The 14,890-nt window shown below is 40.1% G+C and overlaps 1 protein-coding gene across 2 annotated transcripts; it reads right to left on the reverse strand.

Moving 5' to 3' along the window:
- Window positions 1-8,768, reverse strand: LOC121606335 (prostaglandin G/H synthase 1-like). 2 transcript variants are annotated; one of them, XM_041936579.1, is made up of 10 exons: window positions 8,753-8,768; window positions 6,371-6,487; window positions 6,081-6,221; window positions 5,609-5,752; window positions 4,919-5,100; window positions 3,059-3,142; window positions 2,553-2,799; window positions 2,292-2,464; window positions 782-932; window positions 1-537 (listed from the first exon to the last, which is right to left on the reverse strand). In XM_041936579.1, exons 1-10 carry the CDS (start codon window positions 8,766-8,768, stop codon window positions 188-190), a joined length of 1,605 nt encoding a protein of 534 aa, XP_041792513.1. In that variant the 3' UTR covers window positions 1-187. The 2 variants fall into 2 exon arrangements, with proteins under 2 accessions (XP_041792513.1, XP_041792514.1); XM_041936580.1 differs by lacking the exons at window positions 6,371-6,487; window positions 8,753-8,768 and having other exon boundaries at window positions 782-929; window positions 2,178-2,464; window positions 6,081-6,210.
- Between the last annotated feature and the right edge of the window lie 6,122 nt (window positions 8,769-14,890).

The following is a 14,890-nucleotide window of genomic DNA, read 5'->3' on the forward strand; positions in this document are numbered from 1 at the left end:
ATAGCTTACAATGACCTTGATGAATGAGAATCTTCACAGGCACATATAGTATTAAAATCAGAGCAATAAATCCAATCTGAACGGGATTAAAACAAAAACTTATAAGACATTGACAACCATAGTATGTCATATCCTACAGGCAGCATCGTAATAAACTGATGACCACAGGTCATTAGGTGAACACTGATTAAAGTTCAGTAGATGGTTTCCTTGGTTTTGCTTCCTCCTCATTTCGTGGAACATGGAAGTCCACGTATGGACACCACTTGGTGTTGAGACATACCAGTTTCTTCAAAGTAGCAGTTTTGACAATACTGAAGCCTGTCTCTCCCCCAAAGGTGCTGGGCTTCCAGTACTCAGGGGAGCAGATGGGGTTTCCTAGCAGGCCTTTCAGGGAGAAGGGAGCGCCCATCTCCACCATGCTCTCCCCAAATATGCCGTTAGCACGTGTTTTCTCCAGCACGATGCCGGGGTAAAACTCCAAAGCATCTATGTCGCCGTAGAGCTCTTCCAAACCTCTGGCCATTTCTAAGTCGTCTGTTCGGGAAAGAGAAAACAGCTGTTAATTAACTTAAAAGGCTACTAACTCACCATGTTACACCACAGACTGTATGTGTCACCATGGCTTTGGCGATCCATACTAGCAGCAGAGCTCTATATGGCAGTGTCAGTCAATAAATCACTTTGGTTGAGAATGAAATGTTGCAATAAATACTGGATGGACTGCCGTTAATTTTGGATTTTAAAAGCAAGATATAGGCACAGCATCATTTCTGCTTACCAGTAAATTCATAAAAAGACGTGTATGGTTTTAGGTTGAACTTCTTCCTGTATTCATTAAAGGGCTGCACACGCGTTGCTCGAGACTCTCGGATGACCATTTCTGCCACTTTGAGCACTATTTCATGAGAGTTTTGGCCTCCACCTATCTGCAACACAGACAAAACAGTTACGGCAACGTCATTTTAATGAACTGTGAGAGTCCTCTTTTTCGCTCAATGATCAACACTGAGCATCTTAATTCTCAGCAAACAGGAATAAGACTTTGCATGCTTCTGAGAAGTAGCTGAGAATATTATCACTGGTGGTTGGTTATTGGTTATTAATATGCGCCATGTTGTATATTTCACTCTTACTGTCGTCTGCATGGGAGACCCTCCCACAGATCTTTGATATTTGAGGTACCTCTGAGCAGACAGTCGTGTATGTGATAAAACACAGAGCAGTGGGCTTTATTTGACAAATACTTGCTTTGAGGCTTTACATATCAATGAGAACATCTTGTTAATGCAACCATTTGAGGAAAGAGTTGAAGATGACAGAGATTGAGCTCAACTTCCTTCACAGCATTTCCTGTCACATATCTATATTTTAACTGTGATAAATGTTGCCACAGATATGATTCATCCCCCAGCAAGTGTTAAATGTTCATTTTGAGGTGTCTGAATCATATAAAGTCATTTTAAACTTTCAGTGGTGGAAGAAAGATTTAGAGCAGTTACTTAAGTAAAAGTGCCAATACAGCAACCAATAAATAAGCTACTCTAATGCAAGTCAAAGTGCTGCATACAAAAACCTACTTAAGTAGTCATCAGCAAAATACATATCAAAAGTAAAAGTACTTGATCTAGAAAAATGGCTCATGACTGAACTGTATTATGATGAATAAAGTCTTAATACTGATGCAGCAGTGCATAAGTACTGCTGTAACTAGTCAAGATGGAACTGAATTTAACTGCTTTATATACAACTGGATAGTTTAGTCCAGTGGTTCCCAACCCAGGGGTCGGGCCCCGTCTCATGACCCCTCAGTTAAATCTAAGGGGTCATGAGATGATTAATGTGGCGGAAAGATGAAAGTTCTGATATGCAACTTTTCTTTTGTTTTGTATTTAAATGAATCTGAAAAGCTTATAAGGCAAATCACTAACAATTCATATATATCTGAAACATAACAAGTGGCCCTTGCTGTCTGTGTTATAAGGGGCCATAAGCCAAAAAGGTTGGGAGCCAGTATTTGCTTCTGAACTGCACTGAAGTAGAAGTATAAAGTTTATTAAAATAAAATAAAGGACAAATACCCCAAAAATGTACTAAGGTACAGCATTTGAGTAAATGAACTTAGTTAATTTCTACCACTGTTGACTTGATTCCTGATTACAATCAGTAGACGGTACCTGTCCTGCAGGTTGACGAGAGAAGGCATCCACCAGTTTCTCCACCCCGTAGTGAGTGATGATCGAGGTGTTGTAAATAAACTGGGAGTACGGGATTTCATCTCCATCGATCAGGAAGCTGTCAGGCATCAGTGGGTGCCAGTGGTAGAGCTGGCAGAACTCCAGAGCGATGCGGTTGCTGTACTGGAAAGGCGAGTTGAAGAGCATAGGAGGATCAAACTTCAGCTTCAGCAGGTAACCACTCAGCTGCTGCACGTACTCTTCTATTATGATGCGGATTGTCTCCCCTGAAGGTTAGAAAATAAACAGAAAAGCTTGTATTTTGCATCTGGTTGTGGCCACCGATCTCTTCAGCTGATGTCAAACTCGACTCACCGATGATGATGAGCCTGGTGGTCTGGAAGAGCTGCTCATCATCCCAGGTGGGATGTTCTGCCTTCAGGATGTCACAGACTCTGTTATGCTCTCTCAGCCATATGGTGGCGTACATGGTGAGACCCGGCAGCATGCCAAACGTCTCCTGACCAATGGCCAGACGCTGCTCTGGAGGGATACCTTCAGGATACACCATGTGCACAGGGACCTCAGACACCGTAGGAGGGTACATCTCACCATTTACTAACTGTGAACAAACAGGAAAGACACGTGTAGGAAAAGGATTTTAAAGGTTTTGCTTATAGATTAGGGCAGAAAGTACATTCTTGAACCATTCACTGCACTTCCCCAGATGCTCTGATGTTGTGTTTGATTCTTAGATGTTAGATTAGCAGGAGATTGTCCTGCATAATCGGACCACACTCTTCCAACACTGATGCTTGCACTGCTCTTGTCATGGATGCCCATGTCATCTGAATGCTGAGATTATGCAGAAAAAGTGAGACCTGATGTTTTAGCTTTCCATCTTTGTGAAGTCGGAGTTGAAGCTGTCGCATGAGGTTGTCTCCATAGATATTTCCAGACTCTACCTGAAAGAAAAAGAGAGGTCAAATCAATTCACTTTCCCAATAATCATGTGAAAATATACAATGCTAACACAAAAACAGAAGCATTCAACAGCGTCACTTACATGTACATCAATTATAAACTGCCAAAGTTGCAGAATATCAGAATCTTTCTGGAATCAGCAGGATGAAACAGCACTAGTTGTTTGTTCAAAAGCATAAAATGGCCCATGTTTACTTTTTCTGACAAGAAATCTCCTCGCCAGTTTTTCCCAACCTGTGTCTCAGTTTTTCTTGACCTTTTCTGAAAGGTAGGTGTCTCTTTCTAGATCTGGTCTGGGGGTCCTTTCTCAGCTTCCTGCCTTTTAAAATACTGTGTTTCCAGCAGTCCAGACAGAGGCACTTTGGTTCTGTCCTCTGCTTCCAAACCCTTTTGTATTTGTTTTTTGTGTAAAATCTGTGAGTCCTGGTTGTTTGATCCTCAGTATCTGTGTTTATGAAAGCTTTGTTAATAGAATAATAATCCACATTTTGTAAATAGCACTGAAGTTTGGGTGAGCTGACATTTTCATTTGCACTGTTTTCTCCCGCTTGCTGTTCCTGAGAGTTCAGTAAACGTCTTTCTGTTTGTTTGAGCTGGGGTTTAAGGAGCTACAATATTTTGTTTGTTGTTTTTGGAATTTTATTTTCTCAGCCAATTAATCATTATTATACAAACTATTATAAAAACTCTTTTTTTAGTGCTCGCCATACTGGTTCACAAAATGTTCCACCCGTAAAAACGTTGGACTGTGTTCAAAAGCTGATTTGTTTCTGATTGCAAATTTCTTTAACGTCTGTCTCATTGAATGCACTAAAAGCAGAAATTATTTTGTAAATGAAATCAATGGAAATGCAGGTGGTTATTAAACCAAGGCCTCAGGCTGTCAGCATAGATTCAGTAAGTCTAACACAGGCTGGGGTAGACACTGACGATCTGAAACTTGCTCTTTAAAGAGGTGGATCTGGAAACCAAAACCCATGAGGTTGATCTCATAAGAGCGCTTCATCTTGAAAAATCCACCTCGGCAGCTATAAGGGTGGCCAGAAGAAGTGTGACGCTTGCTCTTCCAGTGTAAAATGTTGTGAAAAGCCCAGGCAGCGTGCAGTTCCTCCACTTAGGACAATCTGGATTATCAATAAAGCCACAGTTTTGCATACATATGAACTAGCTCCTGAGACATATCACCAAAAATTCAGGTCATGTGAATAATCTGCAAGACAAATCTACAATATGTTGAGTTTGTGGGAGAGAAAACTCTTATTTAACAAATGGCTCACAGCAAGCAATGTGTTATAGTTTTGTTGGGACAGTTAAAAAATGTCTTCCAGAGAAAATCTGAATGAACAGAAAGCATGTGCTCGCTGATGAGTTTGTTCTGACCCATCAAGTTATTTTTCCTTCTGCGCACTGTGAAAGTAAGCTGTCTGCTGGTTCAGATGAAGACCCTAAAAACTCACAGAAAAGTCCACACGGAGCTAATCCCCTTTCCTCTGAAAGCTGTGGGTCTTTCTGCTGTCATTAAAAAAAGGTCACCTCATTGCAGCTTGTACTGGTCTCTAAAAGAAAGAGCAAGATAAGTTCAAAAAGCCCCAGGAGCACTATTAGCCTTTCATTGTACAAGGCTACAGGCTAAAATGTTTGTTTCGCCTTTTTCATATTGAGGCTTTGGTGCACTCGTTGGAGCTCCTCTGCCACTCGTATCCAATCAACACTCAAACAGTATGAATTGTTTCTGGAACAATCATAGTGTGTCTCACCCCATGGCCCAAAGCCTTGGTGAAGCTGCTGCCAGTTTTATGGTCTGTCTTGAAAAACTGGTGCGTGAAGTGCTGGGCCATGAACACAAGCATCAGATTGGCTCCCTGAGGGTCTGGACGAAATTTGGTCCTCTTAAAGAAACGCTCAGCCAACACTTTGGGATCAGGAAGAACTGCTTTGCCTGTGGACAGATATTGAACCGCATGTTATATATTGGTATACAGCAGTGGTTTACAACCCTTCTTTGTACACCCACACTGAAATTCATGCAAGTGATTTGTCCACGTTTAGGCTGGTTTGTATTTATACTAGAACCACCTGGGGTGGCAGAATTTGGTCATTTCAACCATCTACGTTTAGCTCACTACATCTCAACCATTTATTCATTAGTTTTAGCTAACACCATATATCCGTTATCTGTGTTTTTAGTTAACATTTCAAACTGACAATGCTTTTAGCCAGTTTAACAGCTTTTCTTCACTTTTCTTTTCAGTTATTTTTAGTTTATATTCTATATAGTGTCGTTTTTAGAAATGTTAATCCACCACTTGCCTTTCACTTTACCACATGTAGTCTTCTTACCCTGAGGTAAATACAGAACTACCCCCTGGGCTATAGTGGATATCACTGACCTTTAGTATGAAAGGCATGTATGCAGTGTGTAGTTGTTGTGCAGATTAAAGATCTACCTTTAGTTCCCATGGGCAAAGGACAGTCTTGAGGTACAGGAGGCAGGATCCTGGTGTAATAACTCAGGTTGTAGAAGTACTCCCAGTTCAGATATCCATACTTGCTGTTATAGGTCGGAGGACTTGGAATAAGGTTTGTTCTGACTTTTGAATGATAAAAGCACAGTCCAGCAATTTATGAATGCTTACATTCATGTAGAGCCGATATAAGATACATTTTCATATAAGTTTATGAAAAAATAATGAATCAATTAATCCTTTTATCACATGAGCCTAAAGCCATGACACCTAATCAATTTCCTGAAATAAAATTTTTATCCAACGTTTTGGCTGGATGAAGTGATGAAGTGTGGTCATCCTGCATAAGCACACCATAAACTTATAAAAACATCAGAACTTCAAAACAAAAGAAAAAAAAGTCTTCTTACATCTCTGGGGTCTTACTTGAAGCTTATTTCCCTCGTTCGCCTACCTTTGAGCACCACCTCCATCAGCATGTCTCTCAGGAAAGAGTTGTTTACAAAGTCCCAGAACCAGTTGAAGTGGGTGAGGAAGAAGTCAACGACGCTCGGGTTGGGTTTCAGCATGAGGCCAACTCTGGTCCAGAACTCCGCTATGGGCAAAGATTGTGTGTTTGATTTCAAGAAAAAGGTCTTTGAGGCCCTCTGTAGTGGTCCAAGCCAGCTACAAACTTGCCTTCAAGCTGGATTTAGTTATTGCTGTAAAGAATTAGTTGAGCTGTTAGTAAGTAAATGAACTTACGAACAGAGCAGTTTTCACCATGGAAGCCAGTGCCTGTGCAGTCACATTCATAGCGATCTGCATCAAATCTCACACAGACTCCTGAGTTCTGACAAGGGTAGTAGCAACAGGGATTCACTGCGAACAAAGAAAAAGATCATCTTATTTATCATAATGTAAAGACTGAAGTTTCTCCTGCACCACAGGTGTATGAACAGAGGCTTGTTGTTTGAAAAAAATTCCCGTCACTGGAGTCATTGATGCTTAATTTGTTTAAACTATCATTTGACACACAGAGACCAGCTCCTCTCACAGCATGACTCACCTTCAGGGAAGCAAAGGTGCCAGATTCAAACACTGAATAGAACGGGACCCAAATCTTGTAAAATGTTAATAAAAACTAAAATATGAAACACAGCAAACCTCTTCCTAACATGGGACAGATGAACTAAAACTTTGCTAAATTAGCTCTCATTGCAATGCTACATTATCCTTATGATCAATTTTGTGTTGTGATTGATTATTCTTTTTGGATTTTATCTAATTAATTATATAGCAAGTCTGTCGTAAATGTTTCGTATAACTCTGCCTCCTACAAGTTGCCTTTCTACATGATTAGATTATTTTCCCATTTGTTGTGATGGTGCTCACTGACTGAAGTTCAAAATAAGATAAAACAGAAAATGAAAGGTTAAGTGTTAAAATGTTGGTGCAGGCAATGCATTTTAACATGAATTGTTATTTCTTTGCAGCCCCGCTCCCAGCTTTGCAGGTCTGCCCTGCACAGGTCTGTCCTAGTACTGTTTTTTAAAAGGATCTGTCTCAGTGGTTGAATGGGTTAAATATTTACATGCCTCAATAGCAAAGCTGGGAGCAGCTCAGACACCCATTCATACACGTATCTCCTGTGACGACACATATGAACTCTTGCTGACTGCATTCTCTGTTTTATATTGTAATAACTTTCCTTATGCAGTCCAGTGTGTTTTTCTTCCTGTCATTGTTCAGTTTCCCACCAGTTTCAGTCGTCACCTGTTCTAAATTATCCAATCAGCCCCCCCAGTACTTATAGTCCAAGCGATCCACTTCCTGTTTGCCAGATTGTCTTTGTCTTCCTGCAGACTAGAGCTCCAGCCTTTGTTAGGCCTGTTGTTGCTTTGCAGCTCTGCCTGGTGTTTGAGTTTTGATTATTGCCTGGCTGATCTGCTTTTCACCTCCAGTTAATTAATTTTTTGAATTTTTGGACTTGAGATCTTTGCACCTGAGTCTCTTGTAGTTCTAGTCATTACAACTCCAACCCAAATGTATGGTGTATGGTGATGGAGAAATTTAACATGAAAAGTTCCGCTTTGCCCCATCCTGTGATCCTTAAGACTGAATATAAGGAGCTTTAAGTACACCTAGATGGTTAAATGGTAGCACAGACAGTGTTCAAAAATTAGTATACAAAGAAAATGGATCTGAGAGGAGGGGATCGCTAAAATCGCTAAATATAAATTATCCTGGCTATTGAAATTAAAGTAAAAAACGCAAATGTAAGGTAGCAGTAAGCATGATGTCACGACTTGGAGTTTCTTTCAGCTCTTGCTGTGTTTCCACTGCATGCTGCAGCTTGGCTCGGCTTGGCTCGGCTTGACTTGCTCTTTTTTGATTTTCCATTGACAGAAGCCGTGGATAGTACCTGGTGCCTGGTTGTGTTTGGTATCACCTCGGTGGAGGTTCCAAGTCAGCTGAGCCGATGCTAAAAGGTGGAGTGAAAACACTGCAGACCACTAATCGGTCAGACAATCATCAAGCAACCAGATTCCATTTATCAAACTCCTGTTTTTGTCATTCTTTTGACTTGTTGTATTTTGCTTTTTCTGATACAAAGTTTGTCTCCTTGCCGTGACAAACAGCCATAACTCTGATATCAACTACAGACACAACACTCTGTAGTTGCCATGGTAAAAATGACAACAATAGGGAAATCAGCCAAAATAAAACCACATTCATCATCATGTGAATGACCTCCAGCTTCACTTCATAATGTATGGTGGCCTATTCACAAGGTGTTATCACGAAAAATAAAAATGCCAAAAACCCTACATTTCACGTATAAAAAGTTAGTGTTTCTATGCAGCATTTAAAGTTTTCCATAAAAAAACACTGACAAACACCACAAACTGTGGTGAACCTGTTGCAGTCCAAGTACTCGTAAAGTCAAAGAAGTGAACCTGCTCACCCACACTGAAGTCACCAGCGCATGTTGAACTCCTCAGCAGCAACAGGAGGGCAAACACCCAGATGGACACGATGCCAAAGCCTGAATAAGGACAAGGATGATGTTCTATCTGTCAATGAAACCGTCAGGTGCTGTATATTTTAGAAAGAGCAACTCACTTCTCATGGCCCCCAGCAAACACCTGGGTCTCAGCATGTGGTGTGCTCTGGTTTAGATTATAGTTTTGGAGTGTTTGAGACAGGAGAACTCTCTGCATAATATAGCCTGACATTTGGTTATGTAACATCAAAACTGGGAGGTGCAAATTTTATAATTGCCACTTTTAATCAGGTTTCCCACATTCAAATTAGCCTAGCAGCCTCAGAAACGCTGCATGATTTTTTTTGAGATATTGAACTCTTTCACTGCATTACATTAATTTGACAACTCAAGTAACTAGTAACTTTTTAGATAATTAACACAAAACACATATCTGCCTCTAAAATATGTATATTATTCCAATCAAGATAAAAAGAAACGTTTAATGAAATATGTGTGTATATTTATATATGTGTGTGTGCGTGTGTGTGTGTGTGTGTGTGTGTGTGTGCATTGTCAGATGAAAGCACACAGCAATATAAAATAACTACCTTCACTGTAATACATGTTACTGCATAAGTCGGGGCCAGTTGATATTTGAAATCAATGTTAGATTTTCCAATAATTGAAAAATTGGTAGTTTATAAATCAAATTTGAACAGAATCATTAATTCAACTTAATGACAACAGAATATGTTTGCATTCTCACTCTGAAAGGGAACCTTCTGTCTCATGAGTACTTTTCCTTTTTATACCTTGAATAAATTTGACTAATATTTCTGAGTGAAGTTCAAGTTGGAATACAAGACTTTTAGTTGTTCAACCCGGATTCAAAAAAGTTGGGATGCTGTGTAAAAGTAGATAAAGACAGAATGCAATCATTTGCAAACTAACTGTGTTCACCAACAGCAGTTTTACGAGGGTTCCCTGGCCCACGTAGTAATATCCTTTATACGTATGCTATATGTTTTTGGAAGAATAAATAGATTGAGTATTCTTTTAACCCAAGAAAATGCACAGGAGCCACTCTTTTTTGCCCTGAAAAGTGCCTTAAGGCCATCTCTCATGCTGCTGCATAGAAAATTGATGTGACATCATGTCAAGCTTCTGTTCCAATAGCTTCTGTGAGTCAGTGTAATCACTCATTCAGCATCATAAAATTTACACATTTTTAAAGGATAAGTATGATTACTTGAGTAATTTCCATTTCACTGCCTATTCTATATTTTTATTTCATTTTTTTGCATGACAGAATACACTTAACGTCCTTGTGCTACAGTCTAGTCTTTTTGACACTTTAATGTTGCATTGCATGTTTCTCAAATAATCTGTTTAATCAAATTAAAGGAAATTAAGTGACACCATGTGAACCTGGTACACAGCAAAATACACTTTACACCTCTGACCCAAACCTAAACTTAGGATTTTAGGGCCATAGTTGTGCTTTGGCTTGTTTTCCTGACAATCTCACAGATATTTGGTTGTACAGATTCAGGACCGCCTCAGTAAAAGCTGTGCAAGGTTCCACTTTGACACAAAGGCAGGCCCACTTTGAACATCATAAAGACCCATTTGACACATGACATGTTAGCTTTTCTTCCAGGGATGGCTGCACATGTATGTCTTGATTTCCTGTTGGGTCGACACAAAGAAAATCATCACCCTATCAACATGCTGACATCTGTCTGGTAATGAGGCATATATGGATAAAAAGATGTAAATGAATCTAACCTACTTCTACAGTAGTGCTGTTAGTGCTGGGAAAACGTGATGAATGGTGATAAAAAAAATTGGATAACTTGAGTTAAGTAGAGGCTGACGCCATGATGGTTCCCAAAGTCCAAGATCTCTTGGCAGCTCACCGTTGTTGACTGTAGTGAGTTCTGTAGTGTCTGATGTTTTAGGACATTCTTTCATCATCCTGCAAGACAGATTACATTTCTGGCCTTGCTCTGTGACAAGAGCAGATGATGACTGCTATCACTGTTTAGCATGAAGAGGTAGACAATCAGGTCTCAGTTCTCCTGGTCTGTGTAATTCAAATGGCAACTGCTGCATCATTGTTGATTTGTCGATTCCAAATAGTAGGTATTTCATGTGGATTCAATAGTTTTAATATCTCTTGGAAGAGTAATTGCCCTTTTTCACAGCAGATATTTTGACTTGTCATAGTAGGAAAAGCTCTGTCACTGATAACATTAAGGATAGCTCAGCTGTATGCAGGTGTCCCAGTAAGCCATGACAGTGTTACAGTGAGCCAGCATGCACAACACCAGGACTGTGAAACTGAAACAACAGAATTCAGCCGTCAATGCTCTTTTTATGCACACCTGTGCTTTTCATACAGCGACATGTCAAAATGTCTTTAATGAAACACACCTAGAAACTCTTGTTTTTGCTGCTATCTAGCAGCTAAAATGTTTATACCCCAAAAGTGCAGCAACCAACTGGTCGACATGCATCACAAAGTAACCCACAGGGGTCAGTGCAACCCCGCTCCTCCATTACAGACAGCAGTGTTTCAGTTAGACATGCAATTAACACTTTAACCTTGCATGAGAATTGAATCTAGAATCTAGAATAATAAAATGTGGTTACTTCACAAAGAGTATATTTATCCTAGATGTGTACCTTGTTTTTGCATTCTACTGTTTGAAGCAGAGTGAATGAACAGCAAAGCGTGTTCGGCAGGGCTGCCCCCATGACACAGCAGTCTTGGGACACTGAAGTAATGCTGCCTGTCTTTTGGTACATCAGCAAAACCACAGCAGTGTGAGAGCAATTTTCACACACGTACGAGGGGATACACCACTCTCTGCATCCTGTCAGTAAGTCAGTGTGAAACCGACACATCACGTAGCCACTCAACATTGTGGTTGTCAAATTCCCCAAATTGTGAATTCAAATTGTCCAGAAACTCATGTAACAACTGCACATAAAGGGCTGTACTAAGGCACAACACTGACGGTGCATAAGCTATATCTCACTTTTATTTTGGGCCATTTAAATTGCAGTGACTTCTCTCTCTTCTTTCAACAAACAGTTTGTACAACAGTGTTGGGTATTTTTGTTATTTGGTCTGCAGGATACAGTCATGTACTGTCATACCCCCACTCTGAAAAAGAGAGAGAAAAAACACCAAGAAGAACAGAATAAAACAGTCACACAGTACTGAGTTACACCAATTCATTTCCAAGATCCTGAGTATTGTAGCACATGCAAATGGAAAATTCTGCCTTTCAACAGGTTATCACGTGATTCAGGGTGACCATTTTCAAAAAATGTGTAAATAATAGTTATGTAAATAAGGCTTACTGTAATACAGTATACTGTTACATGAAACTTTAAAGCCTCATTGTTTTGTTTTTCAAAAAATAATTGAGATGCCTTTCAGGCCTACAGTGCCAGTATTAAGACTTAATTGTGGACATCTCTGGAATATAAACTCATAAAGATGAAGAATCTCCTGTTCCATCTTCTTAGACTCTGGTCTAAGGTGGTGGGAGGGCGGCATATGCTGCAGGGTTTCCTTTATTCTATGTTGGAGTTTGGAGGATAATTAAACCCAGAAATAAAATGAAATGGGAATCAGAAACATTTAAGTTAATTGGGAGGGAAAAATGAACCACTGAGACATAAAGTTAACTCAGATTTGTCATCTTGATGTGCACAGTGCAGAGAGAAGTTACTCCTGGTTCTGGTGAGTGACTTTAACCATACTAGCTAACAGCAAGTTACAGCAATGGGCAACAATCCCAGTTGCCTGGTTTTGCGATGTTGGCTAACTAATGCCTGCTCTAAGCTGCACTTCAGAGCGAATTCGGTGGCGTCACAGCCCTGTACTAACGACAGCACCTCTGCTCTAACTGAGCAGGCCAAAAGAAAAGTGTGTGTTGCACTTTCATCTGGTTTGTCAGTAACAGAGAAAGTCTGGTTCCTTTTCGGCCTCACCATGTGAGAGTCCAACAAACAGCTACATCATCGTTATTCAAGGATTCATTTTAATAAGCAGACAGATAAAACAGTGGAAACACACAGCGCAATGTATATGAAATGAAATGACATCTATTGATGTTTAATGTCATTTATCGAACAATAAAAAGGGGGGTTAGGAAGTGTGGAGAAGATTATGAGGCCAGTGGCTGGACCTGGTCCTGACTGCTGACCCGGTTGTCAGGCAACAGCTGCTTCCAAAATCGAAACCAAAATGGAGCCTTCTTCTCCTTTTCTCTGTCTTTTCCTTTTTCTCCCTCTTCTCCTTTTTCTCCTTCTTCTCCTTTTCTCACAGAAATACAAATTAACATCTACAGCTCAACAGAATACTTGTTTGGTCCCATGAACAGAGTCCAGCGACATGCCATCCTCACTGGTGGTTGGATCGATGTAAAAGCAGGTGACATTTTTGCCATCTGGGATGCCGTCCCACTGCAGGAGCTCACCAATGTCTGCATCAGTTTGGCTGATGATGCCTGAGACAGAGCTGGTGATGGAGACAGCAGGAGAGCTGGAGATTTCCTCCATGATCTCTGCTTGTTTGTCTTTCTTACTTAAATCACAGATCTTGTGGAGAAACACAAACATTAGAAAACAGGCATGCAATATATATATATGAAGTATATTATTATTTAATAACATTTTTGATACAACTCCTCACTGTTTGTATGCTTGTTCGCTCTATTATTGCAAATTATAACATGTGCTTTTAGTGTCCATGTGTTAAAGCTGGAAACAATACAGATGATCATGTGACGGTGGGTGCAGAGAAAGACCCAGGAGCGGAAACGGAGAAGGTTAACAAAAGTTTTATTTTCACAAAAGGGCAATAACTCAAACAGTCGCTGGCAGCGCGAGGTCCAAACAACACAAACTCAAAGAGGTCCAGAGAGTGCTGGGCTGTGTGGGCATGGGAGGCACTGGAACAAAAAGAAGAGAGACAAGCAATTACTCCAAACAGGTTTAACACGAGATCAAAAAGTACTTTACCACGAGAGACTCAAGACCAACTGATACCACGGTACGTGGAAGTATACTCTGGCGTCGAGGAGCGTCTCCGCAGAGATTAAATAGGCGTCCTAATTTCCGGAAGTGAACTCAGGTGTGCCCAATCACTCCTCGACGCATCGGGGGGGGGGGGGGGGGGCCTCAGGAAAACAAAACGTAAAGTTAAAGCCAACACAACAGAACACAGGAAGTGGACCTTCAAATTAAACGCACAGACAATACCAACCGCCACAGATCATTTGTTGTGGGGTTTTCAATATTTGTGTTTTTGTATGTATGGCTCTGAAATTTTGTGTAAACATACTTTATCAAGATTAATTCTCAACATATTACTCCCTATTTTTCATTTTTATTGATCTAATGTTTGTGTTATCCCATCAGAAAAAACATGTGAAAAATGCTGTTTCCTGTTTGTTTACAGTTAGTAAATGGTGAGGTGTACCCTCCTACGGTGTCTGTCGTCTCTCAGACACATATAGTTCTTACCAGTCTTCAGATGCTGTTAAGATGAGCTGGGTTTAATTGTGTTGTCATTGTCCTTGCTGTTGTCCTTGTCTGTTGAAGTAGTGTGTTTTCCAGGCAAGTTTTTGTGGATTAATGCAGAAATCTCTCTGTTTGGCTCCACTTATAAAGTCAGGAGAGAATACAGAACACTGGTGGCTTATATAGAACTGTGTTTTAATAGAACTTGTGTGTGTGTGTGTGTGTGTGTGTGTATGTGTGTGTGTGTGCATTTGTATAACTCATGTTGTGGGGACATTAATTTACACAGTCACATTGTGGGGACTCACCTTCCTTATGGGGACAAAACACAAGTCCCCATAATGTTGAATTAAAACCATTATTTTTTCATGCAGCACCTTTCATTACTAAAAAAAAATAAAAAATAAAAACTTGATTAATCATGACTACTGGGCAGGAAATAAAATAAGTGAGATATCTGTGATGATCTTAAAGGAAACATCTTAAAAAATATTATAAACAATTTCATTTGACATTTTAGAACAATTTCCACATGGTGCCAAAAACACATGAGAAAAGATTAGTTAAGAGCCATGCTGTACAAATGGGTTTTCAGAAGTGATTTTCCAGTCACATCTCCTGGGATATTTAAAGGCATGAACTTAAGACCTCAGCCTGGAATTAGGACTGACCAGTGAGACATAATCAGTGGATCTGAGAAGCTGTATATGTGGCACCTGTAAGGATAATATTATTTTGCAAGTTATGCCTGAGAC

The sequence above is a fragment of the Chelmon rostratus genome, chromosome 5 (genome assembly GCF_017976325.1).
Source record: "Chelmon rostratus isolate fCheRos1 chromosome 5, fCheRos1.pri, whole genome shotgun sequence".
In the NCBI taxonomy this organism is placed as follows: Eukaryota; Metazoa; Chordata; class Actinopteri; order Chaetodontiformes; family Chaetodontidae; genus Chelmon; species Chelmon rostratus.

Bases quoted from the DNA above. Each gene is read 5' to 3' on its own strand.
- LOC121606335 (XM_041936579.1), bottom strand. The intron at 2,465-2,552 runs GTGAGTCGAGTT...TCTAACCTTCAG, and splicing joins CACCAGGCTCATCATCATCG to GGGAGACAATCCGCATCATA. The intron at 538-781 runs GTAAGCAGAAAT...TTTCCCGAACAG, and splicing joins GTCTTTTTATGAATTTACTG to ACGACTTAGAAATGGCCAGA.